Here is a 15,583-nt window from a genome sequence, read left to right on the forward strand (position 1 = left end):
TCCAAGTGTGTCTGTGAGTTGCAACTAATTCACAGAAAGTCTGACACCAACCTGTGGTGACATAAAGACTATTATCTGGAATGCAAATTAGCACCGGGCTTCCTTCATCAGTGAAGTCTTGCCAAGAAAAAAAGGTCAACTGAACCAAATAGCATGTACAGAGATGTAACCGATTTACATTCTGGTGCAGGCTCTTGTATTAAACCTGTGTTTGATCATCATGGATCAACTTCTTTGCATAATAATGTTTTACAGAAAAATTGTTTTTGGCAATCCAGAATGTAATCCATTCTAGCTGTCAAGAGTCTTTAGTCTCTTTTAATCAGAAACGGTTATGAGCTTTTCTTTGTCTTTCATGATACTTATATTTTGGAAGAAACCCAGGCCAACCCAAACCTTCAATTAGGATCTGTCTGATAGTTTCCTCATGCTTAGATTCAGATTAGGCATTTTTTTTTTTTTGGCAGAAAAACTACAAAAAAGTTTCCTTCTCAGCACTTCCAGAGGCACTAAGGGTCAATGTGTCTCATAAATGGTGATGATAACTTGAATCTCTTTGGTTAGGATGCAACTTGTCAGATTCGTCCACTGTAATGTCATTAATAAGTAATCTGTGAGGAAACAGTTTGAAACTATAAATATCTTGATCCCTAATTTATTTTTACCCCACAATTTTAGCATTATTGATTATTCTTGCCTGAATCAATTATTGCCATTAGCCTTCAAAAAAACTATTTTGTAACTTTCTTTCCTTCTATATTTGTTAGTATCAAGATAGATTTATGGAATTCTTTTTTTCTATTAGTTTTTCTCCTTGTCATTATTCATGGGAAGATTTTTTTTTTAAAGCATGACATATAATGAACTAAGATACTATTTCAAAAGATAATTAGAAACTTTATAGTTTCTTTTTTTAAAGGTAAGAATACTTCAAACTTAGAGTGGTAATTTTGTGCAGTAAAATAATATATAGCCTAAATAAATATTTGGATTAGTGACTTGCCTTAATAATTATAAATATTGCTCCACAGGATTGAGCATTACATTTCAAACACATAAATCATAATCACATCATGGCCTTTATGTAATAATTTGTAGTAGGCTTCACAGGAAATAAAACATGTACACATATACACAGGCAATAGATACTTCAACCCCCACACCCCATACAAAACAAAGAAGAATTTTGTACAAATGAGCCAGGGAAAATATGAGCTTAAACAGTGGTTGCTGTTTTTCTCAATACTAGACTTTCAATATTTACAATTGTTTTTCTGAGTGGGAGAAAAATGGATTTCTAGTTCTCTCTTCTACTTAACCTAAGCAACAAGTTGCTACCCCAGCAGGTTCAGATTTTAGCCTGTCTAGACCTGGAAGGTTCAAATATCCTAATTGGGCAGCTGCTGCTCCAGACGTTATGAGAAACACAAGACAAAGAAAATCCTTGTGGTATTTCTCTTGGAACAACACGAAAACTAAGGGAGCATATACATTCAGTATCAAAATGTTCTGTTGGCATGAAATGCTGGGATAGTGGTATAAAAATACATTGAACATAAAACGGAATCTTGACCAAAAGAAAAATATAGTATGGTGTTACAACCAAGAACACCATGTTTACCTAGGAAGAAACGTGAAATCCAGTCAAATACTGAAATGCGGTTCTCCGGACACATCTCCACACTACCACAGAAGCCATTTTACTGTGATTAGAAGCATGGATCGACCTGTGTCCAACAGGCTCTCAGACCGTCAGTCCAACAGGATTCTTATGCTTTGCACTGAAATGCTGTCTTGACTTTTGGTTGTGTTGGCAAATAGGTAGATGCTTTTGGGCCGAGATGAAGTGGTCTCTTGAACAAATCATGGCCCATGTTATGCTGGAAAGGATTTTGAAGTCAGTCATGCCTTGAGGCCAATGACTGCAAACCACTGAAAACTTGATTTTCTCTAATGTTGCCAAGGGATGCATTAGGTCAGCCACAGCCGACTGGACTGCTTCCTGTGGCTAAAGAGATGAAGGGGGTGACAGAACCCAAGTGAAGACCCTGGAGGGGTCTGTTTTGTCTGTAACTATGAGGCAAAAAGTGCTAAAACTGACCCAGAGAGAGCCATAGGGACAGTAGTGGAGAGATTCTAAAAAGTAGAGCGGATTCTAAAAGAATGTATTAGGACCACAGAAGGGACAGGGGAAAGATGGGAAGGAGGAATAAAGCAGAAGCAGCACTTGGTTTTATATGAATGATACTAAATATTTTTGATGTAAGACCTTTCTGAGAATGCCCGTAGATAATAGAACACAATCTGCAAAGGCGCTTGCCTTGGACTCACTCTTATTCCTAGCCCTGTCATTATTACTGTACCTCCCAGATCGAGGCATGGAGTCACAGTTGAATAGCACTTATGTGTACAGAAGACCAGCCCAACAGAGGAGCATCACTGAGAATTTACAAATGATGCTGTCAAGAAATCCCAGATGTGACCCCTGAGGGAACCTGCAAGACCCTTTGGCACAGACTTCTTCAAATGGCGTACAAATCCTTCAAGCATGGCAGCTTGAGACCATTTAGGATATGATCGAATAATACTACAAACGATACAAAGAGCAGGGTCATGTGTCAGACAAGGAAAAGGCTAAATTTTTGCTAAATAGGACCTGATCATAATATTAGAGGTAAACTAACTTTAAAATGTTTTTATGTCATGGACTCAAAACGACAAAAAATAGTGGTCAAAGTGGATTGAGTGGAAGTTGCTGAAGGAATTTGTGGTTAACTTGAAAAAACTAAAAGCAACTGTGTAAATGTAAAAGAGACAGGCCCAAATAGCGAGACTAACGATTTATGGGTTATGATTATCTATAAGTTGAGTATGGATCAATAGTGTGACACTGCTATGGAGAAAAAAATTAGTGGACTCTGTGGTCTCATTGACAGAATAGTCTGTGCGGGTCAAGGATGGCCTGGACAGAGGATGAGGCCTCTCTTTAGGCTAGGTCTCCTCTTTCATCTAACCACAGTAATGTCCTCACACCTTAATATTTGGGGGCGGGGCGCATAAATGACTGAGAATTTGATGCAAGCTGCTGACTTCATTCACAAATTTAAACACGTTTCCAAATTATGTCATTCGTAAAGTCCCACTAAAGGTCCAGGGACTTCAGGTTAAGAACCCCTTCGGATTAAGACTGTAAATTTCTTGACTTGGGATACATTTTAATTCATCTGTGTAGCTCTTGCATGTTAACAATGGAAGTTCAATAAATGTTAGATGATGAATTTGACATAGGACAAGGATTGATGATCTGAATCACACTGGTGGCAGGGAGGCTGGGAAGGTCAGGCCCTCTGTTCCACTAGTTTGATGCCTGAGCATCAGCCTCCACACTCATCCCAGCTTACCCACAGGGTCTCATCAGGGACTCTGGGTCTTTTGTTTGGTACTGGGTTTACACGAGCTGGTGGCACTTTCAGCTGAGCTACTAATGTTAGATCTTCCCTCTTCTCCGCTTAAGTAAACCTTGGAACTAAGAGGAGGTCATTTCATGGTTCATTCTCAACAGAAGACTACATGGGCATTGTTACAACCAGAAAATTGGTGGAGCTACAGTGACTTGCATTTGCTATTGGCTCCACATTGCGTATGGCTCCTTTTCTCTTCTATGGGGCTGCTTGCATGAGATATGCCAAGAAAAGACTCCCACTTTCAGAATGCATCTTCAGCAGAACAGGCCAAAACCAGTACTGGACAATGTGAATAGAAGCTAAGTGTCCAGGAGAACTTTCATATGTATTCATGCTGTGTTATGGTTTGGATATGAAGTGTGACCCAAAGACCCGTGTGTTAAAGGCACAATGTAGCAGTGTTCATAGGTGGAAATTTTGGCAAGTGACTGAATCATGAAGGCTCTGACTTTATCAGTGGATTAATCCACTGATGGAGTAATAATGTGATGGCATTATTGAGAGGTGATTGAAATTTAGGAGGTAGGGCCTACTTGGAGGAAGTGGGTCAATGGTACTGTGCCCTGTAGTATATAGGTCCTCCCTCTCTCTCTCTTCTCTCCCATCACAATGTCCAGAAAAAATGTACCCAGTTGATCATGGATTAAAATACTTTCTTCCTCTAAGTTGATTTTCTCAGGCATTTTGTCACAGTGATGGAAAGCTGACTCACACATGCTATATAGGTAGATTTGAGAACATTTGTTTTAGTAGTAAGTGGAAAAGACACTATTAAGAACTTAAAAATTTAGTCTTGGTCCATTGGACATAAAAATAGGATCCTTCGCAATACTGAATAAACTTAACAAATTTTCCACTACAGTGTATTTGAAATGCTGGGTTCCCCCAGCACTTGCTTCCCTTTGATGGAAGCAAAATCCACAAATATTTGCAAATAAGCAATTGGTTTGCAAAGCTAGATTTCATCTTATTTTCATTTATTTAAGTTGTGTGAGATATTCATTTAATAGGATAAGTAGGTAGTTTTTTGACCCAACAAACAACATTGAGAAGGAAACCTTCACATCTGAGGACATTTTTCCTTGAAAAATTCTGTACTCTATAGAAATGCAAAAACAGTCACTGGTATAAGTGAATTAAGGGTATCATCCAAAATTAAATTACATTCTAAATAATCACTGTTTCAACTATCTTAAAAGCATAATTTCATACTTTTAAAATATTGTCATATTCTCATTTCTTCAAAAAAGTTTAAAGTTCACTGAACCTCCTTTAAAAACCAATTAGTTAGTATTATACTTAGTGTCAGTCTAGGAATATGAGTTGCTGCTCTGGACAAATAGTCAAGTCACCTTCCCAAGCTCAGAGTGGGATGGAACACCTCACCTTAGGATTGGGGTGCCGGCCGATGACCAGGCGGACGGGTCCTGGGGGGCATTTACTCAAGATGGCGTGCACTTTGCTCAAAGCAGCATGGCGAACGTTGACTGAGTTTACTTCCAGGATTTGGTCTCCACGGCTAGGGAGGGTGACATAATCAACACTTTGTAATAAAATCAACATTTTAAAAGACAAGAAGTCTTCCTTCCTTATAATATCAAATCTTTCTGAATACTTCAAAGAAGTAAATGACATCCTTTCATCTTTGCATAGAGGTTTTTTTCCTATTAGGCCTAAATTTGTGTGTTCCTAATTGTGCCATGACCACCATCTTTGAGTATCCTTTTTACACCTGTAACAAGGTCAAAGGTGGATAAATGCAAACCTAGATTCAGCAAGGGCTGTTTTAATATTTTCTCTTATTTGGAAGTGACCTAGGTAGTCACTGAATAGCTATCATTTTATTTAGTTTATTCAGACCAAGAGTGTATCTCTCAGTAAGACTTGGAATACTTTTGCAGACATATGTTTATGCTCTAAAACATAATTATAGTTTAATATTACATTAACTCCTCTCAGTTATAACCAGTTTATTTTCTCATTTTAGTTAAAAACCTCCTAACTTTGGTGATTCTGAACACCTCATTGAAGAAAAGTTGTGTGTCTGTATGTTGCATGATATTTACTATTCATAGAACTGTGGTACAAGGTAGACAATATATGAATCCATTTACAAACATACCTGCTGCCAAAACATACCACACACGAACCTACACTTGTACATGTAAGAATACAGACAGATGGAAATAAAGATCTTGTGTTTTTGCTTTAAAACTATAGTCATGAGCTGGGTGCAGAGGTACACACCTGTAATCCCACAACTTGGGAGGCTGAGGCAGGAAGACCACAAACTTAAAGTCAGCCTCAGCAATTTAGCAAGGCCCTAAGCAACTTAGCAACACCCTGTCTCAAAAAACAAAAAGAAAGGATTGGGGATGTGGCTCAATAGTTAAGTGTCCCTAGGTTTAATACCTAGTACCGAAAACAGAAAAAAAAAAAAAAAAAAAAAAAAAAAAAAACCAACAACTATGGTCATGAGGGTTGGGAATGCAACTCAGTTGTAGAGTGCTTGTCTAGCACGCATGAGGGCTGGGTTCATTAAAAACAAATTAGTCATGACAGAAGTACAAGAATCCAGTGATTTATAAAGATGGTGGGGATCCAGCAAAGAAAACAAAGGCCTCTGCATGCATGTTAAAAAAACAGAAAAAGCGATACATTCATATAAAACATGTAGGATTTTCAATTGGCAAAGGCCATTATCCAGATCAACAGGCATTTTAGTAGTAAAGCTAAATAAAATAGCTAACAAGGGAACGGGGAAGGCTACTATTTGTTAAGCACACCCTGTGTGCCAGGCCCTATACCAAGTGATTTCTGTAGCAATGCTTTGGAAAGGTGTAACTATTGCCCCATTATGTAGGTAGGCCACAGGCTCCATAGGTCACCCGGATGTCACACACTGTTGAACTAACTCAGGTCTGTGTGACTCTTGGTCATCATGTGACAGGCCCTCGACCACCATCAGTTTCTCTTTCTTCCCACCATCTTGAAATGATTATTGTAATATAATTTAAGGAGGAAATATCTGAAGCTCAAAGGTTACCCAGGAATTTGTAAAAACGTTTCAAATTTGAACAAATGAGAAATTGGGGACAAGTTGCCCATTTTGACTTGAAATTATAGGGAGAGAACTCGGTAAGAGAGAACAAAGACTCTTTACATGGGGTTTGAAGAATGTTCATTTGGCAGGCTCCAGACATATGGAACCATTCAAGAAAGAAACATCATCTTGGGATGTCATTAAAGGTTTTTTTTTTTCCTTGGGTTCTAAAAGTATATTTTCTTTAATGTACTTTGGATGATTTACTAAGGTTTTTTTTTCATATGGAAATTCACTGTGATGATTAACTAAAAATGTAATATCACCTATTAACAGGGCCCCCAAATGGCAACCACAATGAATGCCATTTTGACAATTCTTCAACTGCTGAAGGCCTTAGAAGCTTATAGGGGAGAAAGGCGATACTGTTTGCAGAGTGCGTTGGGCAATACGTGTATATTCCTGTGAAGGCGGGCACCAACCCACTGCAATTCCTATATAATGGAACACCTAGACATCGCTTGTATAAACAGAATACTCATGATACAACTCAACTACCTGGATTAAGAAATCAGACGCTCCATGATCTCAGACCACAGGCACCTAGACATCACCACTCACACAGGAATGAAAGCAATGGAAAACGTTCAAGAGATCATAAGAAGAAAGGCCTCCTATTCAAGGGCATGATTTCAAGATTCTTTTGCATTCCATGATTCTGGACCACTAAGAGCAGTTCCAGTATTTTGTATAATTTTGTATAAGTGAATATAAAAGTGAAAGGATATGTTGAGATAATTAGAGATATCTGTATAGAGTTGTATTTTGTCAGAATTCTGAAACCGAACTTCTGAGTCCAAACAGAACAGAACAGACAGGGAAACCAAGATCCAGAGTTCTCAGATTCAACCACATTTCATTTACATCAACTTTTTGTCTTCAGAGAGGCTATTAATGGTAGTCTTGGCTATGTTACTGGAAATAATTCAAAGATGTATAATTTTACAGAGGAATGTAGCAGAGTAGATAATGTTATGTGTGAGTGTGCATTCACATATTCACAAACATGCCAGAACCGTCTACTCTAGGGGTAACACGGACCTCAGGTTGCTCTCCATCTTGGCCACTGAGCCGGGGGCAAGGCTGTGAATGTAGATGCCTGGAGGACTGTTTTCCAAAGCCAAGCAGCAGGCACCAATGCCTAATCCAACCCTTGGCTCTGTGAGAAGCAAAGTTCAAAGAAAACAAAAGCAAAAATTACACAGTAACCGGAGAAGAAGTTAACTGACTTGCAACTGCACTAACATACATTCAGAAGGTAAACATTCAGTTTTGGGTCAGAATCAGAATGTAAATCTTGCTTTACTTTTATCTGGTTGTCTACTCTGCTTAGTCTAGAGCTGGCTCAAATCTGTTTTTGGAAAGAGGCAGAGATCAGTAACCATTTTTGTTCTGGATATACAACCTTTTGGACTTTTATTGCCTCTCTTTAGCAATTCATCTCTTAGTTATTTAATTACTGATCATATTTCTATAGTAGATGGGAAAGAAAAGCAAACAAAGATGAAAGGCAGTAAGGTTTGGAGATAACCCATGACTTCTAGTTACTGGTGTTAACTGTATTCTTAACTATAATCTTTAATTCTTTAAAATTTTATATAAACCCTAGACTTAAGCTATTCAGTGATTTTGTTCTAATGTGAGTCTCTGGCTCACAGTGATTCATCTGGGGAGAGCTCAGAGTTTGTGCTATGGGTAACTTCCCCTCACTTGTAAAATGACTAAAATCTCTACTTTTGATCCCATTGTCCACTTAGAGAACACTGTCCATGGGTAATAGCAAATGGTCCCAAAGGAACAATTCCAAGGAAACTTAGCAAAACTGAATGTAAGAACAGATTTCAAATTGTTATTCAAGAGAACCCAGTGGAAGGGAGGAATAGCTAGAATCACCTTTATTGAGAGTGACCTCCATGACAATTCTGTCCTTGGGCCCAGGGGCCTTCCGACCCAGGGACGAAGAGCTGCCTTCATCAGAACCTCCTGCTGAGGTTCCCCCACTGGTGTTGAAGTTTGGGGAGCTTGATCTGCTCATGTGGGTGGGGGTTGAGCAGGGGGTGAGGCTGGGGCTCAGTAACTTGGTGCGTACTGTTAAGACAAACAGTCCACTCCGGATTTGCTGCAAAAACAAGAAAGAAGGTGGGCTAAAACAATCAGACTGTCCTTATGGCAAAGGGTGAAAAACATGTCACCCAACCCACACCAGAAGGAAATAAAGGAAGAAGAAAGAGGACAAAGGAGATCAACAGGTATGCTATTACCTTGAAGGTATGAATGGCTTCTTGAAACGTCAAGCCCTTTATTGGTATTCCGTTGACATCTAGAATTTCATCGCCTAGTGACATGGTATGAAAAATCACATTAACATTAAGCTTTGATTTACTGGAATTTAAGTGCATGGTTAGTACTAGAATGGGATAGCATATGGTCCTTGATTTACTACTTTATAAAGTAACTTTTATTGTTACAGTTCACTCCCAGGCATGTCAAAAAATGGGACTATTAAGGAAAATTCATATTCTTTAGTAATTTTGTATTCCAGTCTTCAGTTAAAACATCAGCAAGAAGCAAAATGATCTTATTCTTTAACCATTGTCAAGCATAACGAAATATCCTATGTTTAGAGATCAAATAGCAAATATCGAGTTCCAAGAGTTTCCTCACATGGTCATTGTTTAAAGACTTAAACCCACTGGCAATGAAGCATGTACACACACAACATTTGAGAAGCCACTCCTGTATTTGCTGAGAGACAAGCTCCCCAAGCCCAGAGAACCATCATGGTATATGGAAAACAGTTTCAATAATAGAGTCAAAAAACTTGCTGAAGGGACTGAGGAATAGCTCAGTTGGCACACTGCTTGCTTTGCACAAGGCCCTGGGTTCAATTCCTGGCACCACGAAAAAACAAAAACAAACAAACAAACAAAAACCTTGCTGAGATATTACTGAGAAATGGCAGCTCCCACTTTCAGAAACAGTGTAGATGTCTGGTCTTATTGATGCAGTTCCAGGTTCTCCATCATCAAGCTGGCAAACTACTGTAGGCTTCTGTCTCAGAGATAACTATAGGGTGACGTCAAATAACTGTAAGGTGATGTCCAACCATGAGGCACAGGTCTGCACAAGTTCACTTGCCTCTCGGCTGCCTAAAGCTATCCCATCATCTCCAGCCCTAACCAATCTTAAGGAGAGAAGGGCAGCTGTAGACAATATGGATAGTGTCTGCTGGGAATATAAAAGACCCTGGCCATCCTTGTTGATTTGTAAGAACTCCTTTCTGGTTTGTACTCTTTTTTTTTTTTTTTTAAACTTTATCTATCTATCTATCTATTTATTTATTTAGTTGTAGATGGATGCAATGTCTTTATTTTATTTATTTATTTTTATGTGGTGCTGAGGATCAAGCCCAGTGCCTCATGCATGCTAGGTGGCCACATTACCATTGAGCCACAACCCCAGCCCTGGTTTGTACTCTTATGACATGTGCTGAAGATGCCCCAGAGAGTAGAGATAAACTTTGTGTGGCAGTGCAGTAGGGAAGAGAGATTTGTACACCTAAGAGAGGTGCCAACCAGCCCAGGAACACACATTTCACCTCTCATAGCCAGCCAGTCCCAGGAGCCCACTGTGCACAGGATTCAAGGAATTCTGTAGATGAGATACAAAATATGACGATATCCTGTGTGTTTGTTATGTGCCTCCTTTTAATGCAATTATGGGCACTGTGAAATAAGTAAAATAATCTGTTTATGAAAATCAAATGGCATGGGCTGCGCATGTGGCTCGGGGTACAGAACTTCCCTAGCATGTGTGAGGCCCTGGGTTCAATACCCAGCACCACAAGGAATAAAAAAATTAACTGGCATAGCCAATTATTTAATTATGTTTTAGGGTTTTGTCCATATGGGGGAAATAACAGAAACATTAATATGATTGCTCTGCTCTTAAAATTTATACAAAAGTTTTTAAGAGGCACATCACTCAACAGGTTGAAAATCTGTTCCGATAACTTACATTTCTCATAAAAGAACACGTATGAAAAGAACAGTATGTAGAAAAATCAAATGCTATTAACCTTTCCCAACTAATATTTTTTCTCCATTTTGTTCCATTCTACCAGTCTTGAAAGATGTCTTTCAATCAAGTGAACACATGACAATTTTACATTGTTCTGAAACTAGCTATAAACACCACCTGGGTGCTAACCTTTCCTGTAAGAGAGAGAAATAAATGTTTTGTCCTGGGAGTACTAAGCCTGGCCACATCTTGTTGTTAGTATAAGCTTTATGGTTTCTCTACCTAAAAAAAAGGAAGACTTTTATCACTTAAAAAAAAATTAAACCAGTAAAATACAGTAGTAGCTACACTTAGGGTCAAATGAACTGAACAGTCAGAGCATTTTTGAAGGTATCTAGAAATATTCTGATTCATTTCATGAAAAATGAATAATGAAGGAGGGAAAAATCCTGATTCATACTTTGGTGAATATTACTTAAAATATGTTCAGTACTTGTTGTTAATATGCTTTATGAAAGTATATAGTCTTTTTTTTTTTTTTAACCTTTTCCTCCTTATTTTAGATTAGCTTCCACCTATCAGAGAAAAGATTCCACCCTTGACTTTCTCAGTGTGGCTTATTTCACTTAGCATGATAGTCTTCTGGTTCATCCATTTACTAGCAAATGCCATAAAGTCATTCTTTATGAATTCTCTGTCCATTCATCTGTTCATACTGGCTCTACAGCTTGGTTACTAGTGAATTGTGCTGTGATAAAGCTTGATGTGGTTGTATCATTGCAGTATGGTGATTATAAGTCTTTTGGACATACACTGTGGGGTGGGATAACTGGGTCAAACAGCTGTTCCTAGTTTTTGAGGAATCTCCACACTGCTTCCTAGAGTGGTTGCACTAGTTTGCAGTTCCACCAACAATGTATGAGTGTACCCTTTTCCCCAACATCCTAGGCAAAAAAAGGGTGCAGGGATTGAAGGGGAGGCATGACGGGTGGGATAGGGAAGAAAAGTGGAATGAATCGAATGTGACTTTCCTGTTTGTATATAAATATATCACAGTGTATCTCCCCACTGTGCACATTCACAAGACACTAATTAAGAAGAAAAAAAGCCTATAAGCCAATAGCAGAAAGATCAGTGGAGCAGAGGAAGAGAACAGGAAGAGGGAGGAGGGAGGGAAAGGGGAAGTACCGGGAACTGAATTAGAACAAATTAGATCTATGCTTTTATAAATATGTCAAAATGAATACTAATGTTACATGTAACTAAAAAAGAATCAATAAAAGAAAAAATAGTCTTAATCCAGATAAATATTTTATGGCAAGTATATAGATATGCGAACATGCATAGGAAGACTCTATCAAAAGCAGCTTATAGTATATCTGTACATATAGGAAATTTTGGTATATTCACATCTTGTTTTTCCAACCATGTTATGTTCAAGAAGGAAGAGTGAGTTAGAGTCTTGGGTAGTAAGGTGGGGAGGTAAATTGAACTTGGGATAGGAAAACTGGATTTGAATTTCACTGCTATCATTTATTAAGAATGGGACAAAGTTTCAGTCACTTAACATTCCCAAGTGTCAGTTTCCTTACTTGTATGATCACTCCAAAATGCCAACTTGATAGCCTGTAATGCAGTTAATGAAATAATTTAAATATAAGGAAATGTTTATTAAAGCACTACAAAACATAAAATGTACTGATGCATTTAAAAATTTTGTTCTCAAGGTACAACTTGGCACCTCAGTATTACTCTAACTTGCATTCAAAAGCAGCGGGTGAGTATATTTTTGTGTGGTAAAATGTAGGTGTAGGGAGAACTGTAAAAAATGTTCATTTAGGAACCAAACTACATGGTGGTTGAGTTCAACAGTAGCATAGTAAGTGGCTACTAGAGATCAGGTTCCCTCCTTTCACACTAGCCCCGAGGTGAGAAAGGACCGGAAAACTCTCAGGAACAGTCTAGGCAAGGAACACAATCAGGACCAGATGGACAAAAGCACTTTGGTCCCCAATACAAATTTCAAGCCACTTTTAATTCTCACAGCAACTCATCAAGGCAGGTATTAATCCAAGTTTATCACTGGGAAAGTGAAGCTCAGGTTACACAGCTGTCCAAGATCACAAGGAGGCGGCACTGGGCTCAGCCCTAGTCTACAGGAAGGACTCCCACGCCCCTGACCTCAGCTGCCCAGCCATTCGCTCTATTTCCTGAAAGGGGCAAATTCTCATGGGATCAAAGCTCAGTGTCATGGGGATCACCAAAAGGCATTCTCCTACCTTCTTTAAGTCTTCCATCCTCTGCAGCTGATCCATTTGGGAAAATGGTCTTAACAAAAATCCCCATCTGGCCTCGAATGCAGTCTCGACCTCCAGCAATGCTAAAGCCAAGGCCCTACATTCAAAGCAGATGGGAGTCAGGTCGACTTCACAGTACTGAATTAAAGACATCTCTCCTGCTGTAGTACCTAACCAAGGGCATCTCTCCTTCCTAGTATTTGACTGAGGTGTCCTTTCTAATTAGACTCAGAGTTATGCTAGTCAATTAGCTGTAAATTCAAGTTTGAATTTACAAATGCAGACTTGTCACTATGTCAAGTGACAAGTCTGCATTTGTAAATGTCACTTCTCATATCTGTTTGCATTACACTAGCTATGCATCATATTAAAGGGAGAAAATCATAGGTTGAATGTGTTAATATTTGACAATTTTCGACATCCCAAAATGGCAATTTCATATGTATCAACTAGATAGCTCGAGAGTTGTTTCACACTGTGCTGTGTCATCCTTCATTCTTCTTTTGTTTCAGTATTTCCACTTGGTATAATATCAAAGTGGATTTTTTTGGGGGGATGTACCAGGAACTGAACTTAGGGACACTTGATCACTGAGCCACACCCCCAGCCCCACTTTGTATTTTGTTTAGAGACAGGATCTCATTGGGTTGCTTAGTGCCTTGCTTTTGCTGAGGCTGGCTTTGAACCTAAGATCCTCTTGCCTCAGCCTCCTGAGCAGCTGGGATTACAGGTGTGCCCCCACTGCACCTGACTCAAAGTGGATATTTTGGTAGTTATTTAATATTAAGTTGTTTATATAATTCCTTAATAATGGCAATGCCAAGAAATTTACTCAAAAGGATACAAGGGGTATTCCCTGAAGCTACTGGTTCTGCATTTCTTTCAATGGAGGTAAAAATTAGGGGTCATGGGCTCAATTCTCAAAAACAAACAAATAAAAATGATTGGGAGTCATTCATTCCACACTGGATTCTTCCCTAGCAGCTGGGCCCTGGTGATGCCTCATAACACAAGGACAAAGAGGGTCTGACTGTCTCACATTCTGAGGTCCACGGTAAACAAGGCCAGAGAATCCACATGAAGGACATGTAGCCTATCCTTCTTTATACATGTTACTTTTAATTGCATATAAAAATAATAAAATTAAAATTAGCCATTTAAGAAATAGATGGGGACAGGAGTTGTGGCTCAGTGGTACAGCACTTGCCTGGCATGTGCGAGACCCTGGGTTCGATACTCAGCACCACATATAAATAAATAAAATAAAAAATCCGTTGACAACTAAAAAAAATTTTTAAAAAATCAAAAAAAAAAAAAAAAAAAAAAAAAAAACAAAAAGAAATAGATGGTACCACCTGGAGGGCAAAACAGACTGTGGAAAGAGCTCACCTTGCCTTTTTCTTTGTACAGGCCTATGATGGAGATAACAGATGGACGAATGAGTCTCCAAGGAGATTCCACGTGAGTGGTGCTTAGGGAGCGGGTAGACTTCTTCACAATGTGGTATTCCTAAAAGTCAGCATAGGACAAGACCCGAGATTATCTCATTTATCCTGCTGTGGGCTCTGGTATGCAAATGTACCACCAAAACTTTGAAAATCTCAGTTATCTGTTGTGTTGAACAGTCAGTTCCCTTGGGTGCATCCCTGGTTCAGTGGCTTAAAGAAATTTTCACCATAACAGACTGCCGTGTCTTCTCCCTCATAAAGAATTGCTTGGAGCCCACAAGTACCTTGTATTGTTCTTTCCTTGGCCACATTCCACAGATTGCACTGCTGAATGAAATTAGGAACCAGAAACCAAGAGGCCTCAAAGATACAGGATGACTGCCCCAGGCTCAGACCCTCCTCGGAAATTCCCACCTCCCAATCCCAAGCTCACAATCATGGTTAGAAAGTCTCTTGCCATTTTAATTTACTCATTCAAAAACTCAGTGAGCCCTTGTTTCTTATAAAATGCAAACCACAAACCCAGACAACTTATTCCACATAAAACATCCTGCTGAGAGACAGCAGCTGCTTCGACTCTAATCCCTCACATTTGGAAAATAAGATATTTTCCCATAAGCCACACTTTCCCTTCCTGGCACACAGCAGCTCAAATCTCAATCCCTTTTTCATGTTCCTCACCCATGATATTCCCGTGTGTCGGCCAGGTGCATGATTTACAACATAAACAAGAGATTAAGCAACTCTGGCTAACACACGCCTGTATTCTAGCTCCTTGTTATTCTTCTTAAAATAATAAATGTCTTAAATGACCCAGATAGTCTAGCATAAGCCAAAAAAAAAATCATTTCATGTTTAATGAGAAAAGAGATATCACGAAATAGTTTTTATCCTTCCTTTGTGTATGCTACCCTCCAAGGTAGAAATGAGATGTCCCCAATGATATTTTTGTGTTCCTGGCAGCTTAGAACAATTATACTGTGTAGTTTTACAAAATATCTGCCAGTAATGTGGGCCTCCCAGACTTGGTCTCATTAAATAAATGATGTGGGCTTGGCAAGGTTACTACCCTTTTACTGAAACCATTGCAGAGGTGGCCAGATACAGCCCAACCCTCAAATACAGAGCTTTGCGTGTGACCTAACCAGGGAATTCTTCCACTGAAGACCAATCTTTGGCGCTACCTTATTCCAACTCCCTTGGGGAACCAGTGAGAATCAAAGCCTGCCCACTTCATGGGTCTCTCAGGGG

General features: G+C 39.1%; 1 protein-coding gene across 11 annotated transcripts in view; it reads right to left on the reverse strand.

The window, feature by feature from the left end:
• The window catches only part of PDZD2 (PDZ domain containing 2), a 373,385-nt gene that overhangs the window by 32,285 nt on the left and 325,517 nt on the right, over window positions 1–15,583 (reverse strand). For all 11 annotated transcript variants that reach the window (XM_079144474.1, XM_079144472.1, XM_079144467.1 and 8 more), the window contains 6 exons: window positions 14,274–14,393; window positions 12,867–12,981; window positions 8,829–8,902; window positions 8,461–8,686; window positions 7,609–7,726; window positions 4,851–4,983 (listed from right to left, as the gene is read on the reverse strand). In XM_079144474.1, coding sequence (XP_079000600.1) covers window positions 4,851–4,983; window positions 7,609–7,726; window positions 8,461–8,686; window positions 8,829–8,902; window positions 12,867–12,981; window positions 14,274–14,393 — 786 coding nt within the window. The remainder of the gene's footprint in view (window positions 1–4,850; window positions 4,984–7,608; window positions 7,727–8,460; window positions 8,687–8,828; window positions 8,903–12,866; window positions 12,982–14,273; window positions 14,394–15,583) is intronic.

This window comes from Sciurus vulgaris (assembly GCF_902686455.1).
Source record: "Sciurus vulgaris genome assembly, chromosome: 6".
NCBI lineage: Eukaryota > Metazoa > Chordata > Mammalia > Rodentia > Sciuridae > Sciurus > Sciurus vulgaris.